Raw genomic sequence first — 20925 nt, 5'->3', positions numbered from 1 at the left:
AAAAAAGCCCATTTGACATCTCAGTCTATTTCCTGCTTCTTCTTTCTGTGTGCTCTTTAGTTTTAATTAAACTAAGTCCTCGCAGGTTTAGATTTACAATTAATTCATAAAATCACATAGGGAAGGTCTCCTGCCTTAGCCTTTCAGACCTAGTTGTGCCTTGTGGGTATATATCTGAAAGGATGGTAATATTAATTATCTTTCTACCTCTTTGAAAAGTATATATCTCTTCTGGAATGAGATAAAAATTAGCTTCAGAGATTGTTGGGAATGCAGTTTCTAATATCCTGATTTTTTTTTTTTTTTCAAATGGCAGTTCTGAAGGAAAACTAATTATTTTTTTATTCTTAGCAAATGGAAATTCTCTAAAGAAAAAGACCAGAAACAATTCAAATAATTCAAATATTTTAAATATTTAGCTTTAGCATTACAGAAAGGAATGTTTTATTTTACAGAATAATTTTGAATCTTTTGGCTGTTTTTCCTAGAACTTTTGGTTTAACTATGACAAAGAACCTTTTCCTTTTGCGCGATTTCTAGTCAAGTCAACAATATCTTCAGAAAACTTTACAATGTTTCTGCATCCTGTCTGGCATCCTCAACACTGTCCAGTTAAAAGCCATCTGCAGATTTAATTAACATTGTTTACTGCCTTTTCAGATCATTAAGGAACAAGCTAATATGATAGATGACAGTGTTTAACACATCATATGAGACCATCTTACTGAAACTTGAGCATGTTGCAGTCAAAAAGAGCTTCAGGTTCTCTGATCACTTTGGCCAAAAGGATTTTTACTCTGTTTCCTTCTAGGGGACCTCAGCACTCTGGAATAACTGCATATATTTTTAATGCTCTCTTAGATAAAACCTATCTGAGGTGCATAACCTTCCAAAAAACTGAAATGCGATAACACTGCTGCTTCTTGAAAGAGAAACTGAGGAAAGAGCTTAGCCAATTGTATTTCACTTATGCAAAAATAAACAATTTTTTTGTAAGGAATGAATACTTCCCTTCTGGTGTCATAAAAAACGGACAATGTATTCTTAAAAATAAATCATATCAAGTCAGCCTAGTATCCAGTTCAGATCCTTTGTGTGGAATAAGTGACTTTATCTTAAAACCATATGCTAAGAGGATATGAATCCAACCTACCTGTGTTAGGTGCAAAACAGAACTTAAATCAATGTTCAAACTGTACTTCTCACTTTCTCACAAGAGACATATGCTCAATAGCCTTCTCAGAGATCTGCCTTGATTCCATTTTTAAGTATATTTCCAGTGATTTGAATTAGGATAAACAGAGTATGGTTATAAAACCTGTAAAGAGTACCATGTTGGATGACACTGCTCCTAGAACAGAATATGCTAATGCTTAAATACTGGATGAAGAATGACTGACTAAAAGCCATTCTGCAGAAAACAAGACCTAGATAATTAAAATGGATCACAAGTTATACTTGAGTCAACAGTGTCATTCCATTTTAAAATAAGCTAAATGTCCTACCAAAAATACACAAAGAGGTAATGAGTTTTTTAGGCATGAAATTGTCTTTCAATTCTACTCTGTCCTGGCAAAGTATAAGATAGGAAAGTACCATATCTTGAAAAAAACGGCATGCTATCCTGTCCATGCTATCCAACAAAAACTAATTGGAAATCAGCCACAAGAAAACCAGAATATTGGATTTGTTTAATCTTTAAAAAATTAAGTTGATACATGGTGGCTATTCTAAAAACTGTTGAAGGCTTCTGAAAATATCAATTTGAGAAGCTATTCCAATATTTGATAGAAAATATTTAATAGGTTCAAATTCAAAGAGAATACAAAAAATCAGATTAAAAACCAAGGAAGACAAAGACTAATTTGGCATTGGACAGATTCTTCAAGGTAGCCATGCACTACTGTTGAGAGCTCGTAATTATGCAGTTTTTAGTAACTAATTATCCTTTTGTTATAGGGCAGCTTAGTCTGAAAGTCAGCAAATCACAGGATGGGTAAGGTTGAAAGGGACCACAGTGGGTCATCTGCTCCAACCTCCCTGCTCAAGCAGGGCCATCTCAGAGGACACTGCACAGGATTGTGTCCAGATGGTTCTTGAATATCTGCAGTGAGGGAGACTCCACACCCTCTCTGGGCAATCTGTTCCAGTGCACAGTCACCCACACAGTGAAGAAGATCATATTCTTGCCTTCAACCCCGTTCTATTTTCTCCATCTTCAGTTTCTGCATCCCAAAGCTGAGGATCACAGTGTCCTAGTGAGATCACGTGAAGGTACATTTCAAAAACCACCTTTACCCTAACATTCTCAAATACATTTTTCAAATATTCTTGTAAGAATTCAATCTTTGTTATAGATCAAGGAGCAACAATTATGCAACATCTTCCTGAAATGAGGACATCTGCAAGCAAGTAGCTGGTCCTACAGTTTTGGTCTTCTCGTTGTTCTTCACAGTATACTCTAAGAATTAGAAATATTCCCCAAGAAACTTCATATTGCCCCCTTCAAACCCTTTTGACAAGCACTCCCAGGAAATAAATTCAATAAAACTGCCTTCCAGTTACCATACTAAACTTTCATGGATTCCTCCCTCTTCTCCAAGTTTATAGTGAGAAAGTCAAAAAATTCACTCTTCTCCCAAATGAAGGTTCTGAACATGAATGTGCATAATCATTTAGAGTGAAAATAAGGTGTACTCTTAACAGTAGCCTTGCCATCACCTTCAGCTACTGTTGGGATATTTTAGGCTTTTATTTTTTAAATGAATGTTAGACAAACAGTGATTGTTACTACAATAAGTGTGATGTGCTTGTTATTTCAACAAAGCAAAAGTGGTTTTTTGTGAGGAAAAACTGTCATGTTTCATTCAGTCTAACCAATGTAGATGGTGCTCTTTTGCTACAGTTGTCTGGGTTTTTCATAATATGCTTATTCTTGCGCCGTGACCATCAGGAAAACATTTTTACCTTCATTTCACATATGAGGACAGAGGGCAGAGAGAAAGGCACTTAGCAGAAAACTCAAGATTAATTGAAGGTGTTCAGAATCTAATAATCTCTGAAATATGCTTCCTTTTGCTGGATGACTTCTGGTATTGCTCACCTACTGCATCAGCAAAACAAGACATCATGTATTTCAAAAAAAGACCAGATGCAAGCCATAGTAGAGTAAAGAATTAATATTACATGATGTTATGTTCCAGTTTGTGAATTTACAGAAGTGTAATGTTGTAGATTTGTAGAATGGACCAAGTTTTTTGAGAAATATCATAATTGATAGCCTAATTAGAATGGGGACTAGGTCCAAATGCCAGCTAATAAACCCCAAACAGTTGAATTCCTTGGGAAATCACTACACCCACAATGAAGGATACAGAATCATAGACCGAAGATTTCCCACTGCAAAGCCCTCTCCTTTCTCTCTTAGCTTTTGTATCCTGGAAGAAACAGCCTCCAGTCCAATACTGTCTGTCTCAGGTATTCTCAAACTGTTTTTTATTAATGGAAATGGCTTAGAACCAGGTATATAGAAAGAGCTATTTCCCAAACACAAAGTACAGAAGAATCTTAATCACTCCAGTCTGAAAACGAGGAGAGCAGTCAGAGACGTCAGCATGTTTCTGCAGGAGCTGTCAGACTTTAAATCCTCTAGCAGACATTAGCATCATGTAGGACTTCAAAGGTTGCTCAGTGGACAAGAGCCACAAAGCTGCAGACATCCCAGTCAGCTGGAGGGATCAAAGGAAGCATACAGAAAAGGCTGATTCCACACTGTTCCCTTTGCTCACATAACAGCAATGTTTAAATGAGTTTCTCTTTTAAAGTCATGAGGTGATAATTTAAAAATACATAAAAGTGGGGTGCATTAAACTGTGAAACTAGGTCATCATTATCTTGAGAAATTAATTTATTATTTCAAAATAGCTCAGAGAAGATGAGAGAGAAGACACTTTGATATCAAACTGATATTTATGAGATCTCAGATGAGATAAACAGATTGCTTAAATTAATTAAGTACAGTTATGTTTGCAGTGTATTATATGTTACTTTTCTAAAATAATTTAAAATTTGGTTAGTTAAACAAATACCTTATGAATAGAGCTGGTCCAAAAGAGTTTGGATGAGAATTTCTAGTCAGAAAATTCCTAGCTGAAACTTAACCTCATGGAAAATAGTTAATTATTTTCCCAATTAAACACAATAAATTTGTTTTTAAATGCTTGGATATTTTAGCTAATTACTTTAGAAATAAAAATAGTTTCCTGATTCAAAATACATGTTTGATTTTATTTTACATTACAGAAAGAAATATAAGTCTTACATTACATGATAAATTGGTCAATATCTAAATTAAATACTATAATTTCCACACATTATTTCACTGGACTGAATTTTAAGAAGATTAGAAATGGGGGGGAGGGCTTTGTTTAGCTAACATTTTTGTGATTATGAAAACATTTAATGTCTTCAAATGTAGAAAACTAAAAACCTCAAAACTCTTCATAGAAATGGAAATTGGGCTTATAGCAAGCATGATATCATGGTAACTAATGTTCCTTTGTATTGACACATCTTGAATCGTAGTAGGCAACATACAGGGACGTAGGCAACCCTTTTGGGTCTGAGTTTTATAAGTACTTGGTAAATGTTGTTTGAAGAGCTTTTAGTTTGAACAGATAAGATTAACACCCAAGAAAATATGTAAATGATTTTCCACTATCATACAGACAGCCAAGGACAGAGTCCCAACTGCAGCCATCAGTTGTGATGGCCCCTATGAGGCCTCAGATGTTAGATTTTGTCCTTTGAATCACTTTGAGATTGTCTGTGCTTACAGAAGGCAATTATAGCAATTTCAAGGATGGAGTAAGTAGCGCTCCTAATTTAATCCCTTATGGAAATTTTTGCCCTGTGACATTCCTTTGCTGAGCAGGGCAGAAAGAAGATTTCTCCCAGCCCAGGCAACATTCCCTGTCTGCTTCAATAGAGAGTCATTTCTTGGGAGAAACCTATCCATACCAAGGTGTGTACATATTTATCCCTTTTTTTCCATTAAATTCAGATTGTTATGTTTAATATATCATGAGAAAAGAGCCCTAAGTTCTTGAAGTTGCTATCTAACACCCAAGGTGATTGAAGTGGAACAGCCCAGTCTCCAAGTGATTATTAAGGAAAAAGAAAATATTATAAATATTTAAGTGGAATATATTTGGAGGAACTATTCTCATTTGTTTTTAATGGCTTGCTTTCAAAATGAACTTTTAATTTTATTTTTTACTGTTTTACACATATATATTTAATATAGAAACCTAAATACCATCCAAAAATCATTTAAGTATTTGGATCAGATGAAAAGAATTTGTTTGTTTGTTTTTTTTTTTAAACACATAGAGAAAACTCCAGACTTTCAGGCATATGTGTTTTGATTTCATTTGGTTTGTACTCTTTAGAATAAAGTAACACTCTATTGTCATGTTCTATTTGCAGACATAACTACACAGAAGGCTGTGATTTTGATCATGTTGTATCAGTGGCATGTGGTTGCTCCAGCTGCTCAAAAGACTTGGTTTATGCCCCTATTCTTGATAGTGAGGTATTTTAAAAGACCCATAGTCAAAAGAGCAAAATATAGAAAATATCTAGCAGGTAGTAGCTGGTACTATTGGTGTTTTTCCATTATTAATTTGAATTGTAACAATCAAGCACATGTCTAACATTTCCATTTGGGAAACACGCCCGTATCTTCAACTTTCGGGAAGAGCGTCATGCTAATCAACCAACATGTTGCCTTTCATAAATATATGGTATTACTCCCACATGCATTTTCAAAATTATACCAAAGCTATACCTTCTTTTTATATATTTCTTGCAAAGTTCATCCTTTTGGTGCAAATGGAAACTAGAGGAAAATGAAGATCTGTATTCCCTTTATTTCTTTTAAAACACATACTGCAGATTTTAACCTTTCTTGACTTCTTTTTGTGGCTCAGACACAACATAGAATATTATTCTGGTTTGTTCTTCCTTGTCTAGAAAAATAATGAGTATTTCTGCTTAAATAAATATGCTTTGTGACAGGTAGGGTTATTACCAGCCTAATGAATGACATTATGCATTTCTTCTGTTCCACTCAAGGCTCCTCTTCTTTTGCTTTGTGAATTTTCACTGTGACCTGCCAGAAACAATCCTACATCTTAAAACTCTCCTAAAGGTTGATGCTCATCTATGGTCAATGAAAATATCTTAAACAAAAGAACTTGCTGATAGCAATTTGCGGGTACAGCTATGAATAAAAAAAGCTCTTTTATGCAAGAAGGCATGCATGACATCCCAAAAATTCCTGGGCAGGAGAAAACACAGTTTGTTCTTCCATTTGGCAGTAGGGACTTTTCACCTCTTATTGATAACCTTTAATCTGATAGGGCAGATGTCAATACATTTTGCTAAATATTTTAAGAATTAAAACATTGTTGTTTTGCTTTGTAATGCACATAAGATCTTAATGGGTTATGGTTAGGTAGTTTAATTGGCTCAGCTGGGAGCAGGAGGGGAAGCAAGAGCTGCCTGCAGTTTGCCTGACCCTTTTCTATCAGATTGAAATATTATTATGTGCTGTACTATATTAAGCATCATCTGGAAAAAAAGCACAATCTGTTCTTTTTAAGCTTCTTAATAGTTTCTAGTACTGATTCATGGGAAGTGGAACCAACAGATTGTTATAGTTAGACTGTAGGTGGGGACACATATGCTTGAGTTTTGAACAAAATTCCAACTCTGCAGCAGGGACAAGTCTTTCGCACGATGATGTAATTGCTTTTTTAAAAAAACATGAAGTGACATATGGGAGTAGCTTTTGACTGGGCTTAGGGCCAGGTGTTCAGGTAGGCAACATGCAGGATCCAGGCCAGTATTCTAAAAGAACCCAGCTACCACTTGTTGCAAAGAGCACACATTTACAAAAACCATCTACTGCTAATAGTTCTGATTACAGCACTGCAGAAAAAATTTCAAGAGGACAGGAACATCAACTGAAAAACTGTGATACACCCTCCAGCAGAACCAGTAGCAGCATAAAGGTGCCAGTTTCCAAATACTGAAATGGAGATGGAGTTTGGTGGGGCAAGAGGAGCTGAATTTAAATTGACTGTACTTGACCTCCAGCTTGTGTTGTTTGGGGAGTCTTTTCTGATGAACCGGAATTAAGCAAGCAAGAGTAAATCAATCCCCTCTTCTGCTGAACATTTCCTTCAGAATTTTCTTTAAATTTAGAAGAGGAAACAAAATAGATACATGGATAAATTCCCAGGATGTAGGCAACTTTCATCATATGGGACTCACCAAAAAATGCTAGTTTGTTTCCAGCTAAGGAGTTCTGAATTAATTTGCACTTGGAAGTGAAACTACAAGCTGCATAAGACATCACCATTGTCCATCCATTTGTGTAAATCCTGAAGCCTCTATATCCTTTTTCTTGTGTCGTAGACTTGGCTGAACAGGGGGAACTGCCCCATTGATGGAAACTTGCTCTAGCTGAGGCAGTTTTGGTAGTACTGCTATAGTTATACTGAAGAATCATGTCCTTGAGGAGGCCAGTTCCATACAGAAAGCATGGAGATTCTCTTCCACTAAGAACTTTACATCCTCAAGGAAACGACAGAATATATCTTACCTTCTTTCCCACTCTCATTTCTTCAATGCTAAATGTATATGTTTATGCACATACATGTTTTATTCAGAAAGAGAACCCAGACAAAATTTTTGCTAATATATGGTGCAAAAAAATTTAACAGAAAAGATTTTCTTTTTCCGTCATGGTGTGTTCATTGTCCCCACAGTATAGCTCACACAAGATATACATACCTCATCAAAACACTTGCACAACAGGAGAATTCACTATGAATAATTAATTGCATAGAGTTTAATCAGCAAGGCAAGAGCACCACTGGTGTATTTGTATGAGTTTCTTGAAGCAAAGCTGCTTTCTGTTTTTATCAAATCTCTCTTGAACCCATGTCATTGACCTGTAGTTTTCCCAGTTGGAGACCTCAGCGACTCTCAGATTTGGACTGCCAGGATGTATTTTCTTCCAAACGTTAAGAACATAACATTTTCCTAAGTACTACTGGTAGTTTAACATGTTTCATATGATTTTGGATGACACATAACTTTTTGTATGGTTTCATAAAATCTCCCTGTCTTGATGCTTGATGAAACCAGGGTGCTTGTGCTCGAGCACATTTTATTGTATTGGAAAGGAGTTAATGCACTTTGTGCTGTCTAAAAGACCTGCTATTTTTCAGTACTGTAATTAAACCTATTGTCAACTTTATACCAAGCCTGAGGATAACAGAATTCAAACAGAAAAGTTTGAATGCTTATAACACTTTCAAGCAAATACTGCAGTATTTACAACATAAAAGATATGCAGTTCTGTAAGTAAACTGGACCTGGCTGGGAATTTTCCACTCAGTTTTTTGACAGAAAATGAGATCTTCAGAATTTCAGTGTCTTTGGTGTCATAATTTAACCCCAGCCAGCAATGAAGCACTAGGCAGCCTCTTGCTCACTCCCCTACCAGCAGAATAGGGGCGAGAATCAGAAAAGTAAAAGCTAAGGAACACGTGGTTTAAGATAAAGACAGTTAAATAGGTAAAGAAAAGCTGTGCACACAAGCAAAGTAAATAGGGAATTAAATCACTAATTCCCATGAGACATTCAGCTGTCTCCAGGAAATCTGGGCCACATCACGTGTAATGGTGATTTGAGAAGAAAAACACCATCATTCCAAACATCTTCCCTTTCTCCTTCTTCCCTGAACTTTATGTACTGAGCATGATGCCATGGTCTGGAATATCCCTTTGATCAGCTGGGGTCACCTGTCCCAGCTGTGTCTCCTCCCAGCCTCCCATGTAGCCCCAACTTCCTCACCAGCATGAGAGCATGAAAAGTAGAAAAGGCCTTGTCTCTGTGTAATCCCTGCTCAGAAACACAACATTTCTATATTATCAACCCTGTGTTCAGCACAAATCCAAAACATAGCACTATACTAACTACTGTGAAGAAAATTAACTCTATCACAGCCAAAACCAGGATATTGAGATATATAGTTTTTCCTCAAACTTACATCTTCTATGGCAAAGATTGACAATGTTTCCTTGTTCTTTTCATCTTCTGTTAGAAAAAGTGAAATAGAATATTTAATGTAGATCCAGAATGACCTAAATGAAAATAATTTTAGACAAAGTAGTTTATTTCCTGTCAGATGGCTTAATTTTATTTTTGAAGACCTATGGGTCCGCTGGGAGTTAAATCTGACTGACCCCAATTTTTCCTTCAGGCTGGCTTTGGCAGCTATAATACATATTTCATGAGACACCATGGTTTTGACCTCTAGATGAACTATTTCAGTGTCCCATGGGAATCACTTGATGCTCATGTACCACAGGAAACACAGTTTGCCCTAAGGGCATGACACAGGGTTAAGCACTGGACTCCTGATTTACTACTCTCAAGAAGCACTGGAACAACTGGGTTTAAATGACATTTTGTCCAGGCAAAATTTGCATGATAATGTGGTTTCCATTAGACCTAATCACAGCAAGGAAGAAAATGAAAGACCTTTCAGGTAGGGGTCTACCTTCAGGTAGAAAGACCTGCATTCCGGTTGCCATTTTGGTTGGGTGCAGTTTGGAAATTTAGTGATCTCAGGGTCTCAGGGATTCATTGCTGGTGTGAAAGAAAAATAATGTTACTTCCTGTCTTCTTGTTCTTTTCCTCTTTTGACTATTTGGATGATAAGATCCTGAAACTGAGCACTGTTTTTAAATTCATATTCAGCTCTGAGTGTAACAAAACCCCTGAGCTGTAGCCCCAGAGTGATAGGGATGACTCCTCAGGTGGGCAAGATGAATTCTTGATAGCTTCAACGTCCAAAGTCAAAAAAACCAAACAAACAGACGACAGTCTAAATCCATGTCTGATCCTCACTGCTTCACATGCATTTTCACTGTCAGTGCTCCTGTGCACTTGTAATTCTGCTGGTAAGAGAGTATTTTTCTTACAGATTCTTCCATTTGCAAGCTAACAAATTTGTGAAGGATCGGTGGTTTCTTGCAACTTGATCACTTGACACTCGCAGTTTTATTAATTAATTAACTGATTGTATTTCTGTGGAATATTACTGAGGGTTTAAGACATTATTTTTGAGAAAGATTTCCTGCCTCAAAGACATTATTTTGAGACAGATTTCCTGCCTCAGAGACCTCCTTGTTTAAATGAGACATGAAACAGATTTCAACAGCCAGATGGAGGAGCACAGGGAAGCAGACACACAACCCTGGTCGGGGTGACTGTCAGTGGTATCAGTACATCCACTGTTTAAGCACTGTGACTTTTGTGTAGGCCTGGCAGTGAAGAAAGTGTCTGTGCTAAAACAGAATAAAGGAAAAAAACTATCTGTCTGTTAATATCTATTACCAGTTTATCTCCATAGAGGAAGAAGGATATGGAAAGAAAATATGAAGTATTTCCCACTGGTTGAAATTTTATTCAGAACAAACAAACAGGAAGAAAACCCAGAAAAGATTAAAGCACATTGAGTTCATCTGTGCTCTAGTGATCCCTGCAATGCTAATCCTCAATTTTATTATTAATTCTCCAGTAGAAGTTTTTGCTTCAACAGAACAAATTTTACTTTTCACTCTACCTAAAAAAAAAATATTGCTTTTCAGATTGCATTATGAATTAGGCAATATTGTGAGCTTTTTTTTTTGCATATATTTAAAATATTACACCTAAAAATTAATTCTCAATGTATTTTTTTTTAATTTACTGAAGTAAATCACAGAGAATTTGGCCACATCAGTCAGTTTACGAGAATCAGAAGAGACGGCCATTTGTATATACACTATTGTACACATTATGGACCAGATCCTCACAGGTAGTGAAGTACTCAACAGCCTTTGGTTTAAGCAGAGATGCAGTCTCTTGAAGAGCAGTGAATTTTCCAGGAAAAATTATTGACCTTGTCTTGAAGAAAAATTGACTAATTAAAAGATTAAAGTGATAGTGTTAAGATTGGTACAGTGATCTCTCCGCAGATATGTAACACATTTAAAATATCTGATGTTTCCCAAGGAAGTAAAGCTGCCACAGATTTTAATATATGCATTTGTGTTTCTGTTTGCATTTAGGAAACTATGGTGAAAGTGGAATGGAAGCTTTCAAAGACATGGCAGCCAAGGAAGGGATCTGCATTGCACACTCCTACAAGATCTACAGCAATGCTGGCGAGCAGAGCTTTGACAAGCTGCTGCGAAAGCTCCGAAGCCACCTGCCCAAGGCGAGAGTGGTGGCCTGCTTCTGTGAGGGCATGACTGTCAGAGGCCTCCTGATGGCCATGAGGCGCCTGGGACTCGCTGGGGAGTTCTTGCTGCTGGGCAGGTGAGTAATAACATGCAGTTATAGCCTGCTGTTCTAGTCAGCAGGGCAAAAAAAGGAAAACTATCACATTTTCTGGATATGATGTACATGCAGCACAGACTCATGGCCTCTCCTATACCTGTGCATGTCTAACAGATAGGGATTAATGTCAGCTCTGTCATAGCAGTACAAACTCTACAAAGACATGCATCATTCTCATGACATGCCAGGCAAACACAAGTCTGCTTGGCCACACCAAGCAGCGATGAGTAAGGGAAAGCTGGCACAAAAAGCTTTGATCTATATCACTGTTTTGTTCACTGCAGTTTAAAATGCATTGTGTACTTACACAGCCTGAAGCTGTGTCTCACTCCAGTAACTCCGTGTTAAAGATTGCTGATATGGCTTCTGGGTGTACCTGAAACAGGATTTCCCAAAACAGAGTTTGTCAACTGTCACCTTTTCTTCCTGATTCAGTGTGTTGATGTGCATACCGTCCTAAGGGCAATATATAGGTAATCCTTTCTCTTAGCTCTATGATATCAGTGTTTCCTTTCCTAACTGTCACAGGAAGAAAAGTCTCTTACTGTCTGTTCATCTAGAAGGAAAAATCCTGGACTCATAAGCAAAGAAGTGATTGATGTGAACCTAAAGGGATCTTTACATTTTCCCCTTATTCAGCAAGTGGATCCTAAACAAGACAGGAAAAATGATGTATTGAAAACAAAAGGGAGTATACTGGCAGTCAACTAGTCAACTAATGTACTCGGTGCCTCTTCAGTGCATTATTAGAAGGATGACCTGTTGCTGTCCCAAGCATGAACCCTATGGGAATGCAAGTAAAATGGTGTTAGTGAAACCAGAAGTCATGGTAAGACCTCCAGGGAAATTTTCAAAGACTGTCTTGGCAGCTGGGAAACTGAGTCTGTCCAACTGGTAGGACACCAGCCTCTGTTCCCAGTCTGCCCCGTTGCAGACAGCTGCCCTTCCCCCTCGGGCAAAGGAGAAAGCAAACAACTGTGGCTCTTGTCTCTGCCCCTAGGCTTTGACTTCAGCCTACATATTGGCATTTTCAGATGGGAATTTCTTAATTCTTTCTCCGATACATGGCAACTGTCTCCATCCTTCTTTTCTAATACATTTTATCTTTAGGGACTTCCATGGACTGTCTTGGTCCTTTTCTGGACAGACACCCAAAGGGACCACGATCCTCAAGGTGAAATTCACATGAACATTAATAGATGTCTATAATTTAGACACTTCCATGTAGCCATCAGTATTTGCTCTACAGTTAATTGGGCAAAATAAGACCTTCTTAGGTCCCTTGTTTGTAATGTGAATATTTCAAGTAGCTCAGAGTAATCATATTCTGGCAAAGGGCTTGTACAAAGATTCTCTTGATAACTACCTTTGCTGGAAAAGGCTACTTGTCAGTTGTTTAGAGTAGATTGGAGCAAATGCCACCTCCACTATCTCTAGCTGAATCTGGTGCCATAGGATGTTTGCTATCTTCTGCCCTAAATACAAGAAATTGTCAACTATCTGCAGCAGTACCCAAATTTAGAAGCGCATAAGCATTGTTTCAAAAAAAAAAAAAATGTTGGCCTTTAACTACTCCAGACTCCAAACTGTACATAATTTTTTATGGGATTTATGTACAACAGTGCTAAGTTTAGCCCCCTGAGATGCTTTTATGAATAAGGACTTCAGAAATTGCTGACAATGAATAAGAGTAGAGCAATTCAGATTATCTCTTCAAAAAAAGGCAAGGCCTAAAGAGAACAGGCTTTAAGGCTTTGCTTCAAGTTTTTGTTTGTTTTGTCTGTTTTGTTTAGTCTTTTTGTGAAAAATACCTGTTTCTAGCTGCAGTGGAAATTGTCATGAGTAATTATAAGACAGCTGTTATTCGGTATATGACTTCCATTGAGTAAATTGAAAGTGATAGCTTCTGTTAGAAACCAAAACTGTAAAGTCTTTCCAATTGAAACAAAAATCCTTAATTGTAACTGACCATTTAGGGTGTATCCATGCCTGTGGCACTACTACACAATTTAATTGTGAAAAATGCAGCAAGAACTGGAAGTGTTTACAAAGAAAGAAAAAGGAAAGTGTAGGGATTTTTTCTATCCTTTTATTTATTACCAGAGATTCCAAGGTAATGGCTGAGAAGTGTCTACTCAGGCATAGGTTAATATGCCCCAGCCAGTAATTGCTGCATCAGACAAGGATGGCTGGAGAGATATAGTCTCTCTACTTTGGCTCTGCACTTCAGAGTTCCCAAGGATTTTGGAGCATGTGGTATTTTTCAACAACTTTGTGTCCAATTTGATATCAAAATCAGCTATAAGCCAGGGAAAAATAAACCAAAAGCATAAACAAATAAAAACTAACTAATTTTGCCACCTGAGGACTTTTGTTAGGCTTTGAGTAACCCTGAGTCTCTAGAGCAGTTTTGTGTTTCTGCCATGCAGCAAGAATCATGTGTAGGGTGTAGGAAGTTGTGGAGTAACAATGTTTCACAAAAATGTTCATTCTTACGAAAATGTTCTCCTTCTGCTATGGGCTAATCTCTAGGTTTTGAGGCAGAGGCAAAAGAAAAAAGTAACAGAAAAAACAGAGAACTTTAAAGCACTTCTTGACATAGATGGGGCATAAAACAATTATATAATTTACAGTGATAACCTGAGTTCCTTTAGGGATTTAAAGATCTGTTTTCCATGACTTTCCTATGTGCTCTCTTGGTTTTTGACTCTTGGGCTCTGTGGTCTGTGAATATTTACCTGTTGGTCAGAAGCTAGGGTCCTTGGTTGGTTCTGTAGAGAATGACCTAAGGCACTGACCTGGGATGGATGTGACACCAGTATAAACCCAGATCATACAAGCAGATTGTATTGGGGACCTTTTTGTGCATCATTTGTCAGGGGAAAAGACAGGAGGCAAGATTTTGTGAAGAACAGATGGTTCTGAGTGCTCTAAGGAGAAAGTGCTACATCCGAAATTAAAGAAGGGTCATGAAATTAACTTTTCTTGCAATTCTATGCAGGAAAATGGACTAGGATAAGATTTATACTTTCACTCCTCGTCTGATCCTGGAGTTGCTCTGGGCTACCCATTCCACTGAGAAGGTTATAAAAGGGCATTCCGAGTGTAGTGAGAGTGCCGTTCACTAGAATGCCATGGGCTTACAAGAAAAACTACCTCTACTAATGAATACTCTTTTTCTGCCCCAAATATTCTTCCCTGTTGTTTTGTTAAGTGGAGAATTATTTTGTTTCTTTTCCCAATGCACAGAAAGAACTAAAGTCACAAAGCCACAGACTAGATTTATGGGAAATCATAAATTAATCAATATTTCCACTTCCTCTTCGCTTTCCTTTATGTTCCATTTTAAATTTGGATTCATCCCTAATATTTGCAATCCAAAGCCTTGCAAAAATATTGGGATTTTTTTGAAGCTATGGATTTCTCACAGCATCTGTTTCATGCTCAGATAAAGAGAAAATGGATTGGCCAAGAGGAATGCATATCACATAAATTCCCTTTACAGCCCCAAGGAGAGATACCTTTCTATAAACTCTCCACTCTTGACCTACTATGCAGTTTCTGAAATTGCATTGCCTGCTTGTGACAGATATGCAAGGTGGCATGCCATTAGTGACTGTAACATTCCAGAGCTTTTTGATTCATGGAAAACATTTTAAGTGCTTGACAAATATTTACCTCATGCATCTTGAAGAATGAGACTTAACCTCAAATGCAAAGGCGAGTGTGCTGACTTTCAAATGTGAAAAAAAAATGTTATTTTAAATTAACCGTTACTCAGCTTAATTGAGATGTGGACACCAGAGCTTCACCTGTTTTTCTTTACCGCTTCTGTCATCCAGAGGTCATATGCCAGGAGATATCCTTACAGATAAATTGATTTGAGAATAAATAATACATTCACATAGCAGAATAACTTTGAAACAGATTTCAGAAGGAACCATGGAATATTAATTGTGTAGATGAAACCACCTTGGTTGTACATGGTTTCCATTTTATTTAATATTGAGACCCAACAGGTGAAATTGTCTTTTGTGTTGTACACCCACCTTCATCCTGCTCCTCTTAACATCTAGTTTCTGATCTTTGGACAAAGTATCTGTGATATTTCTCTACAATAATCATTTTATTTGATGCCTTTCATCTGCAGGAATTCCAAAACTTGTCTCAGAATGACTAAGTACCTTAATGCTAAGTCACATGATTTTTCATAATAAATTAGAAATCATTAGTTGCAACAGAAATTATAAATATTGACAATTACTGTCCTAAAGGAAATGGATTCAGAAAACACTACCAGAGCACTAAATAATTATATTCTTTTTTTTTTGCTAGCTGGAATTATTTTATCCTATATCAATTAACACTTTCCAGATGGGACTCCCCATGGTGTTGGTGGCAGCATTTACCAAGGGATTATTACCAAGAAGCAGCTGGGACATAGATACTCTGTTTTGGGGTAAAAGAACATCAAGATTCACAGATGCAGTCACTATGTGTCTTTTACCTCTAGACAAGAGAACTTTCCCTGGTTGATTTGTTTATTATTAGAAAATAGTTATTGTAAAAACCTAAAAATCAAAAGACATAAATTTTGCAAAGAATTTTTGAATCCAAGTGCAAGACAGTCAGACTATTCCTTCCTAAAGGAGAAGAGAAGGGAAAGGACAAGGGTATTGGAATGGTCAGGCATTGAAACAATTCCCTGCCCAAGGAAGCGGTGAAATTACGATCCTTGGAAGTGTGCAAAGGGCATGTGGCACTTGGGGACATGGTTTAGTGGTGAACAGTTGGACTTGATAATCCTTAAGGTCTTTTTCAACCTTAATAATTCTATGATTCTAAATGGAAGGTAGATGTATATAAAGATAAAAATGACTTGCTCAATGTCTCCAGCTTCCAAATGACATTCCGCAAGCAGTACTCATCTTCCAGAAATTACTGGGACTTCCATTTGCTTCACATGTTCACATATGCATATGGAGATGCAGATTTACTACTGTATTCACTATCATATCTGATTAAAAAAAAAGTTAATTAAAATTATCCAGTTTTTCTGTGGTATTAAAAGACAAAATTACACAAAATGAATAAAAACATTTAGCAGAGATAGAAATATGTCCTTAGGCTCTAGGACTGATTCTGATTTTCAGCTGTCCAGCTGAAGAAACATGGCCAAAATTTATCAGTCTGATTTAATCTCTACATGACTCTTAGATACCTAACTTAGCCAGGATTTACAGAAATAACATAAAACTGTGACTTGGCTGCAATATCTACAGCAAAGGCACGGGAAATCTAGAGCTGCAGGGCATCCCTCAGAGTTTCCATCTTCTTTGAAGTACTCAGGACTTGATTTCTACGCACTGTAATGTCCTTGGAAAGATGAAGAACCAGCTCCTGCATTTTCAGGATTCACCCTGTTCTGTGATAAGTGAGGTCTGTGCCTTGGGATGCCTTGGGCCGTGCCTCTGAAGCATGCCATGGCTGCAGAGCATGTCCAGATGAAGATGGGTGAGGGCAGGACACCACTTCCAGCAGTGTGATGATCAAAGCAATTCAAGGGAGGCTCTGCAAGAGGGCAGAAGGACACTGAAACAGTGCCCATTCTTCTCAGAACAACAAAGGAATTCTCTAACACAATTCACCTCTCCTAATAAGATATCTGCTTAGCTCCTGAGGAGATGGAGGAAATTGTTATTGATTTTAAGAGATATTGCAGCAAATGAGCTAAGCAGAAGGTAAGTAGTCAAAATGAGGTGAAGAAGGAAGAATAAAATGTGGAGAAACATTAGTTCCAGGAAGTCCCCAGAGTAATTCAGCTGATAGGAAACTCAGAAATATATATGAAAAAAGCTGATTAGCAACTAAAAAGGGCATCTATAGCTGAAGGAAAATTAAAGCAAGATAGATGATCTGAGGGAAATGAGCTCTTTTTAACAGTTTAAAAGAAATCTTTTGTGAAATTTTAAAAAAAGTGTTTGTTGGATGAAGAAAGATCTCACTGTAAAGGATGTAGTGATTTCCTTCCAGAAAGTATGCTATGTTGTGTGGGTTAACATGCCTTTTTCTATCTTTGTACAAGTCCAACTGGTGAAGAAGTTCTTGTAAAATAAATTAGGATATGAAATTTTGTAGACCTGAAATGTGCTCTAGATTAATTTTTGGTTGTTTCTGCTACTTCAGGGAAGTATTAATCAGACAAAATACTTCTATCTAGAATACTTCTTGCTGCCTAACCTGTGACAAAATTGTGGAAGATAAATACAGTGTAAATGTGCAGATATTTCCTCCAAAATAAGCAGGTGAAAAGGTACTTTTAGAGTAAAAATTGTGCAACCCCAGCCTGTATGAACAGTCTAATCCTTTTTCTGTAATCCAGAGTAGGCAGGAGTCCAGTACAGCTTCACCTGAAAGATGTTTTCTCTAAGACAAAACAGCTATCTGCTGCCCACTCATTATTTATCTCTGTTCTTTTGTTCAGGCATGAACGTGTAGCCCAAGGTATCATTGTATATCCAGTAATCAAATGTACTGTAAATAACAACATTAAGTCAGAATCTTCATTGCTACCCAAAAAACCCAGGAACTTAACAGCAAAACAAAGGTTTGCTTTCTAGAGATGAAAAAGAAATTAGGGAAGTGAAAAGTTGTCTTCCCTCCTGTATGCAAACAGAGCCTTTAGAAATAAAGCAGACTAGAGGGCAAAGAATAACTTGGTTTTGAGCTTTGTGGTCTCCATTTGAGGTAGCCTCATGGCTCAGAGACCCTCAGGGTAAGCAATAGCAGCAGGGTCCTGCTACAGATGGAAGCAGTGAAGTGGTTGGTCAAAGCTGTGCAATGATGCAAAAAAGCATAATTTCCTTTCTGTGGTTCAGACTCCACAACCTGAAAGCAAATCAATCCACCTGACTTTTAAAATCTTTTTGTATGCTTTTATTTTTTTTTTCTCGGCACCTATCTGACCTGATTCTAATAAATATTGCACCTTGCTGTTCCATTTTGCTATGTAATGTAGATCAGGTAGTGGGCATGGGAGTAAGCTCTACACCTATTTGGAAGAATGTCTTCATTTTGGTGTTTCAGGAATTATATGTATTTCTTAGGGTGGGTGGTGTTGGTGGTATTGGGGTGGATGTCTACCATGGCATCAAGCAAACAATAAAGAATTTCCAAATGTGCACGTTGGCAAGTAAGCACACCTTCTACACATCTGAAAATGTAGCATTAGAAAATACTCTACCAGGTCAGATCAAAAGTCCATCAAACCAATTTGTTATTTCTGGGAGTGGTCAGAAGCAAATGAATGGCAAAAAGTAACACAAGGCTAGGATGGAGCAAAGTTCTCCTGGAGAATTCTTGGCACCTTTGTCAGGGAAGCCCTTGTGGTTATCTTTCTGGCCCTCCTCAGGATTCCCTCTAGCAGGTCCACAGCCTTCCTATGTTAGGACCCCAGAGCTGGAAGCAACAGCCCAGGGTCTCATGAGAGCAGAGGGGGAGAATCACTTGCCTCAACATCTTTCTTCATGCATACTTTTGCTGCAGCCCATGATGAGTTTGACTTTCTGGGCTGGGAGTCCACATTGCTGGATCATGTTGAGCTGCTCATCCAGCAACAACCCGAAGTCCTTCTCCTCAGGGCTGCTCTCAATCCATTCTTTGCGCAGCCTGTACTTGCGTTTGGGATTGCCCCTTGCACTTGGCCTTGTTTACCTTCATGAGGTCCACATGGGTCTAGCTCTCAAATCTGTCAGATTCCCTCGGATGGCATCCCTTCCCTCTAACCTTGTCATGACAAATCATGTGTGTCCAATTGAATGATTTACTTCCTGTAAGTAAAGGTCTACTCTTTTTCACCTACAACTAGCATTAACAGCCAAAGGAAGGTAGCTTTGTTAGTCAGTATGTTTGAATAGAATTGTGCCTCAGCACTGTAGAAAAAGACAGTGGCTCCTTCAAGTCTTTTACTTCTGCACTGATTCATCTCTACCAATTCATGCTTGCTCCATCTCAGATAGATCTGCTTAAAGTATTTCAAAGACAAAAATTTACACCCCTCTCAGTCTGCTTCTTCCCAAGTGTAACTACTCCTTATACTCTTCCTAACATCATACCTACAATTCTTTTAAGCCCATTACTCCTTGTCCTACCCAGGGGAACAAAGGAAGCACTTTCTAAGACTGCAAGTTCTATATTTGAAGACTTATACTTACCCTTGTTCTGCTTTGACAACTTTCAGTATGAACAGAAAACAGGTTTTACACTTTGGAACAGCACGAGATCTCTATTATCCCAGCGGAAATGAGACATGAGGCAAAGTACAGAAAAAGAGATGTCAAACAATCCTGAAGAATTATATAAGGTTTATTTTCATTGCAAAATGACAAATTCATGAGATGACCTACACGGTTGAAAAAGAGACAGTGAGGCAACCTCAAAAATAACTCCATATTGCCAACAGACCTGTGCTTGCAGTTCTGCATGAAAAGTCAGAGGCAATGCTGAGAAATTGTGTGTATCTGTGGGTGCCTCTCTGTTCTCACCCAAGAGATGTATGCTTCTGATTTTATATTTGACTAAGAAGTTCTGGTTTATCTCACAGCTTATTAAAATTCAGAATGGAAGACATCTATGGGTGGCTGACTTAAGACCGTTCTCTACAAATATGTCTTCTGAGAGTGACAGGCTGCAATCAGAGAATTTTCTGACGTAAGACTATTTTGAGAATGAGAGGCTCTTCCAATTCTAAGAAAAGGAATCAAAAATTCCCTTGGAACAATGAAAATATTTTTTATTCAAGCTTGAGAAGAGATTGGATGCTTTCTTCTCAAAAGCATAAATTCAAGAGGTAAAAATAAATGTGGATCTTAAACCCCAGCATTGTTATTTCAATTTGCTGCAGTCTACACGCTAAAATATTACTTTTAAAACATTAAAGCTGTACTTTTAAAACATTAAAAATGAAAAATGTGATCCAGTATATATTGCTAGAAAAATTTAAAGGCACTTGGAATAGAATGAAAATTAGAATTATGCTTGAAATTTTCTGACCTTTAGAAAAGCTACAGAATTTTGATTAATAAAGTTAAGAGAGCCTAAAATTTTCTCTATTTAAAAAAGTAATTTTGTTTCTTCTTCTCTAAAATGAACACTTTGACAAATAGAGATTTGCAGTAAGGTACGGATTAGCACTTAAGATCTGTTTCCTTTCTGTTGTCTTTCTCTGCAGAAAGTGGGTATGATATTTTCCATTACTTCTTTTTAACTCTTTATTTTTCTGAGTTATCTGCATCATCCCAGAGTCAACACCCAGGACTAGTGACTCACTGCAGACACACAGATTTTTTCTCCAACTTCCCATTTCAGTTGATTTAGTTACACCTTGAACAACTGGAAGATCTGAACATAAAAACATTACCTACACAGCAGAGATTTACACAGGTGGACCCATCTCATTAACAG

The 20925-nt window shown here is 37.4% G+C and overlaps 1 protein-coding gene across 3 annotated transcripts in view; it reads left to right on the top strand.

The window, feature by feature from the left end:
- GRM5 (glutamate metabotropic receptor 5) overlaps positions 1 to 20925 on the top strand; it is a 240770-nt gene that overhangs the window by 94427 nt on the left and 125418 nt on the right. For all 3 annotated transcript variants that reach the window (XM_059493282.1, XM_059493280.1, XM_059493281.1), the window contains one exon: positions 11193 to 11442. In XM_059493282.1, coding sequence (XP_059349265.1) covers positions 11193 to 11442 — 250 coding nt within the window. The remainder of the gene's footprint in view (positions 1 to 11192; positions 11443 to 20925) is intronic.

The sequence above is a fragment of the Ammospiza nelsoni genome, chromosome 2 (assembly GCF_027579445.1).
Source record: "Ammospiza nelsoni isolate bAmmNel1 chromosome 2, bAmmNel1.pri, whole genome shotgun sequence".
Taxonomy (NCBI): domain Eukaryota; kingdom Metazoa; phylum Chordata; class Aves; order Passeriformes; family Passerellidae; genus Ammospiza; species Ammospiza nelsoni.
The sequence above is the reverse complement of the archived record's forward strand: the minus strand, read 5'-3'. Positions and strand labels throughout refer to the sequence as shown.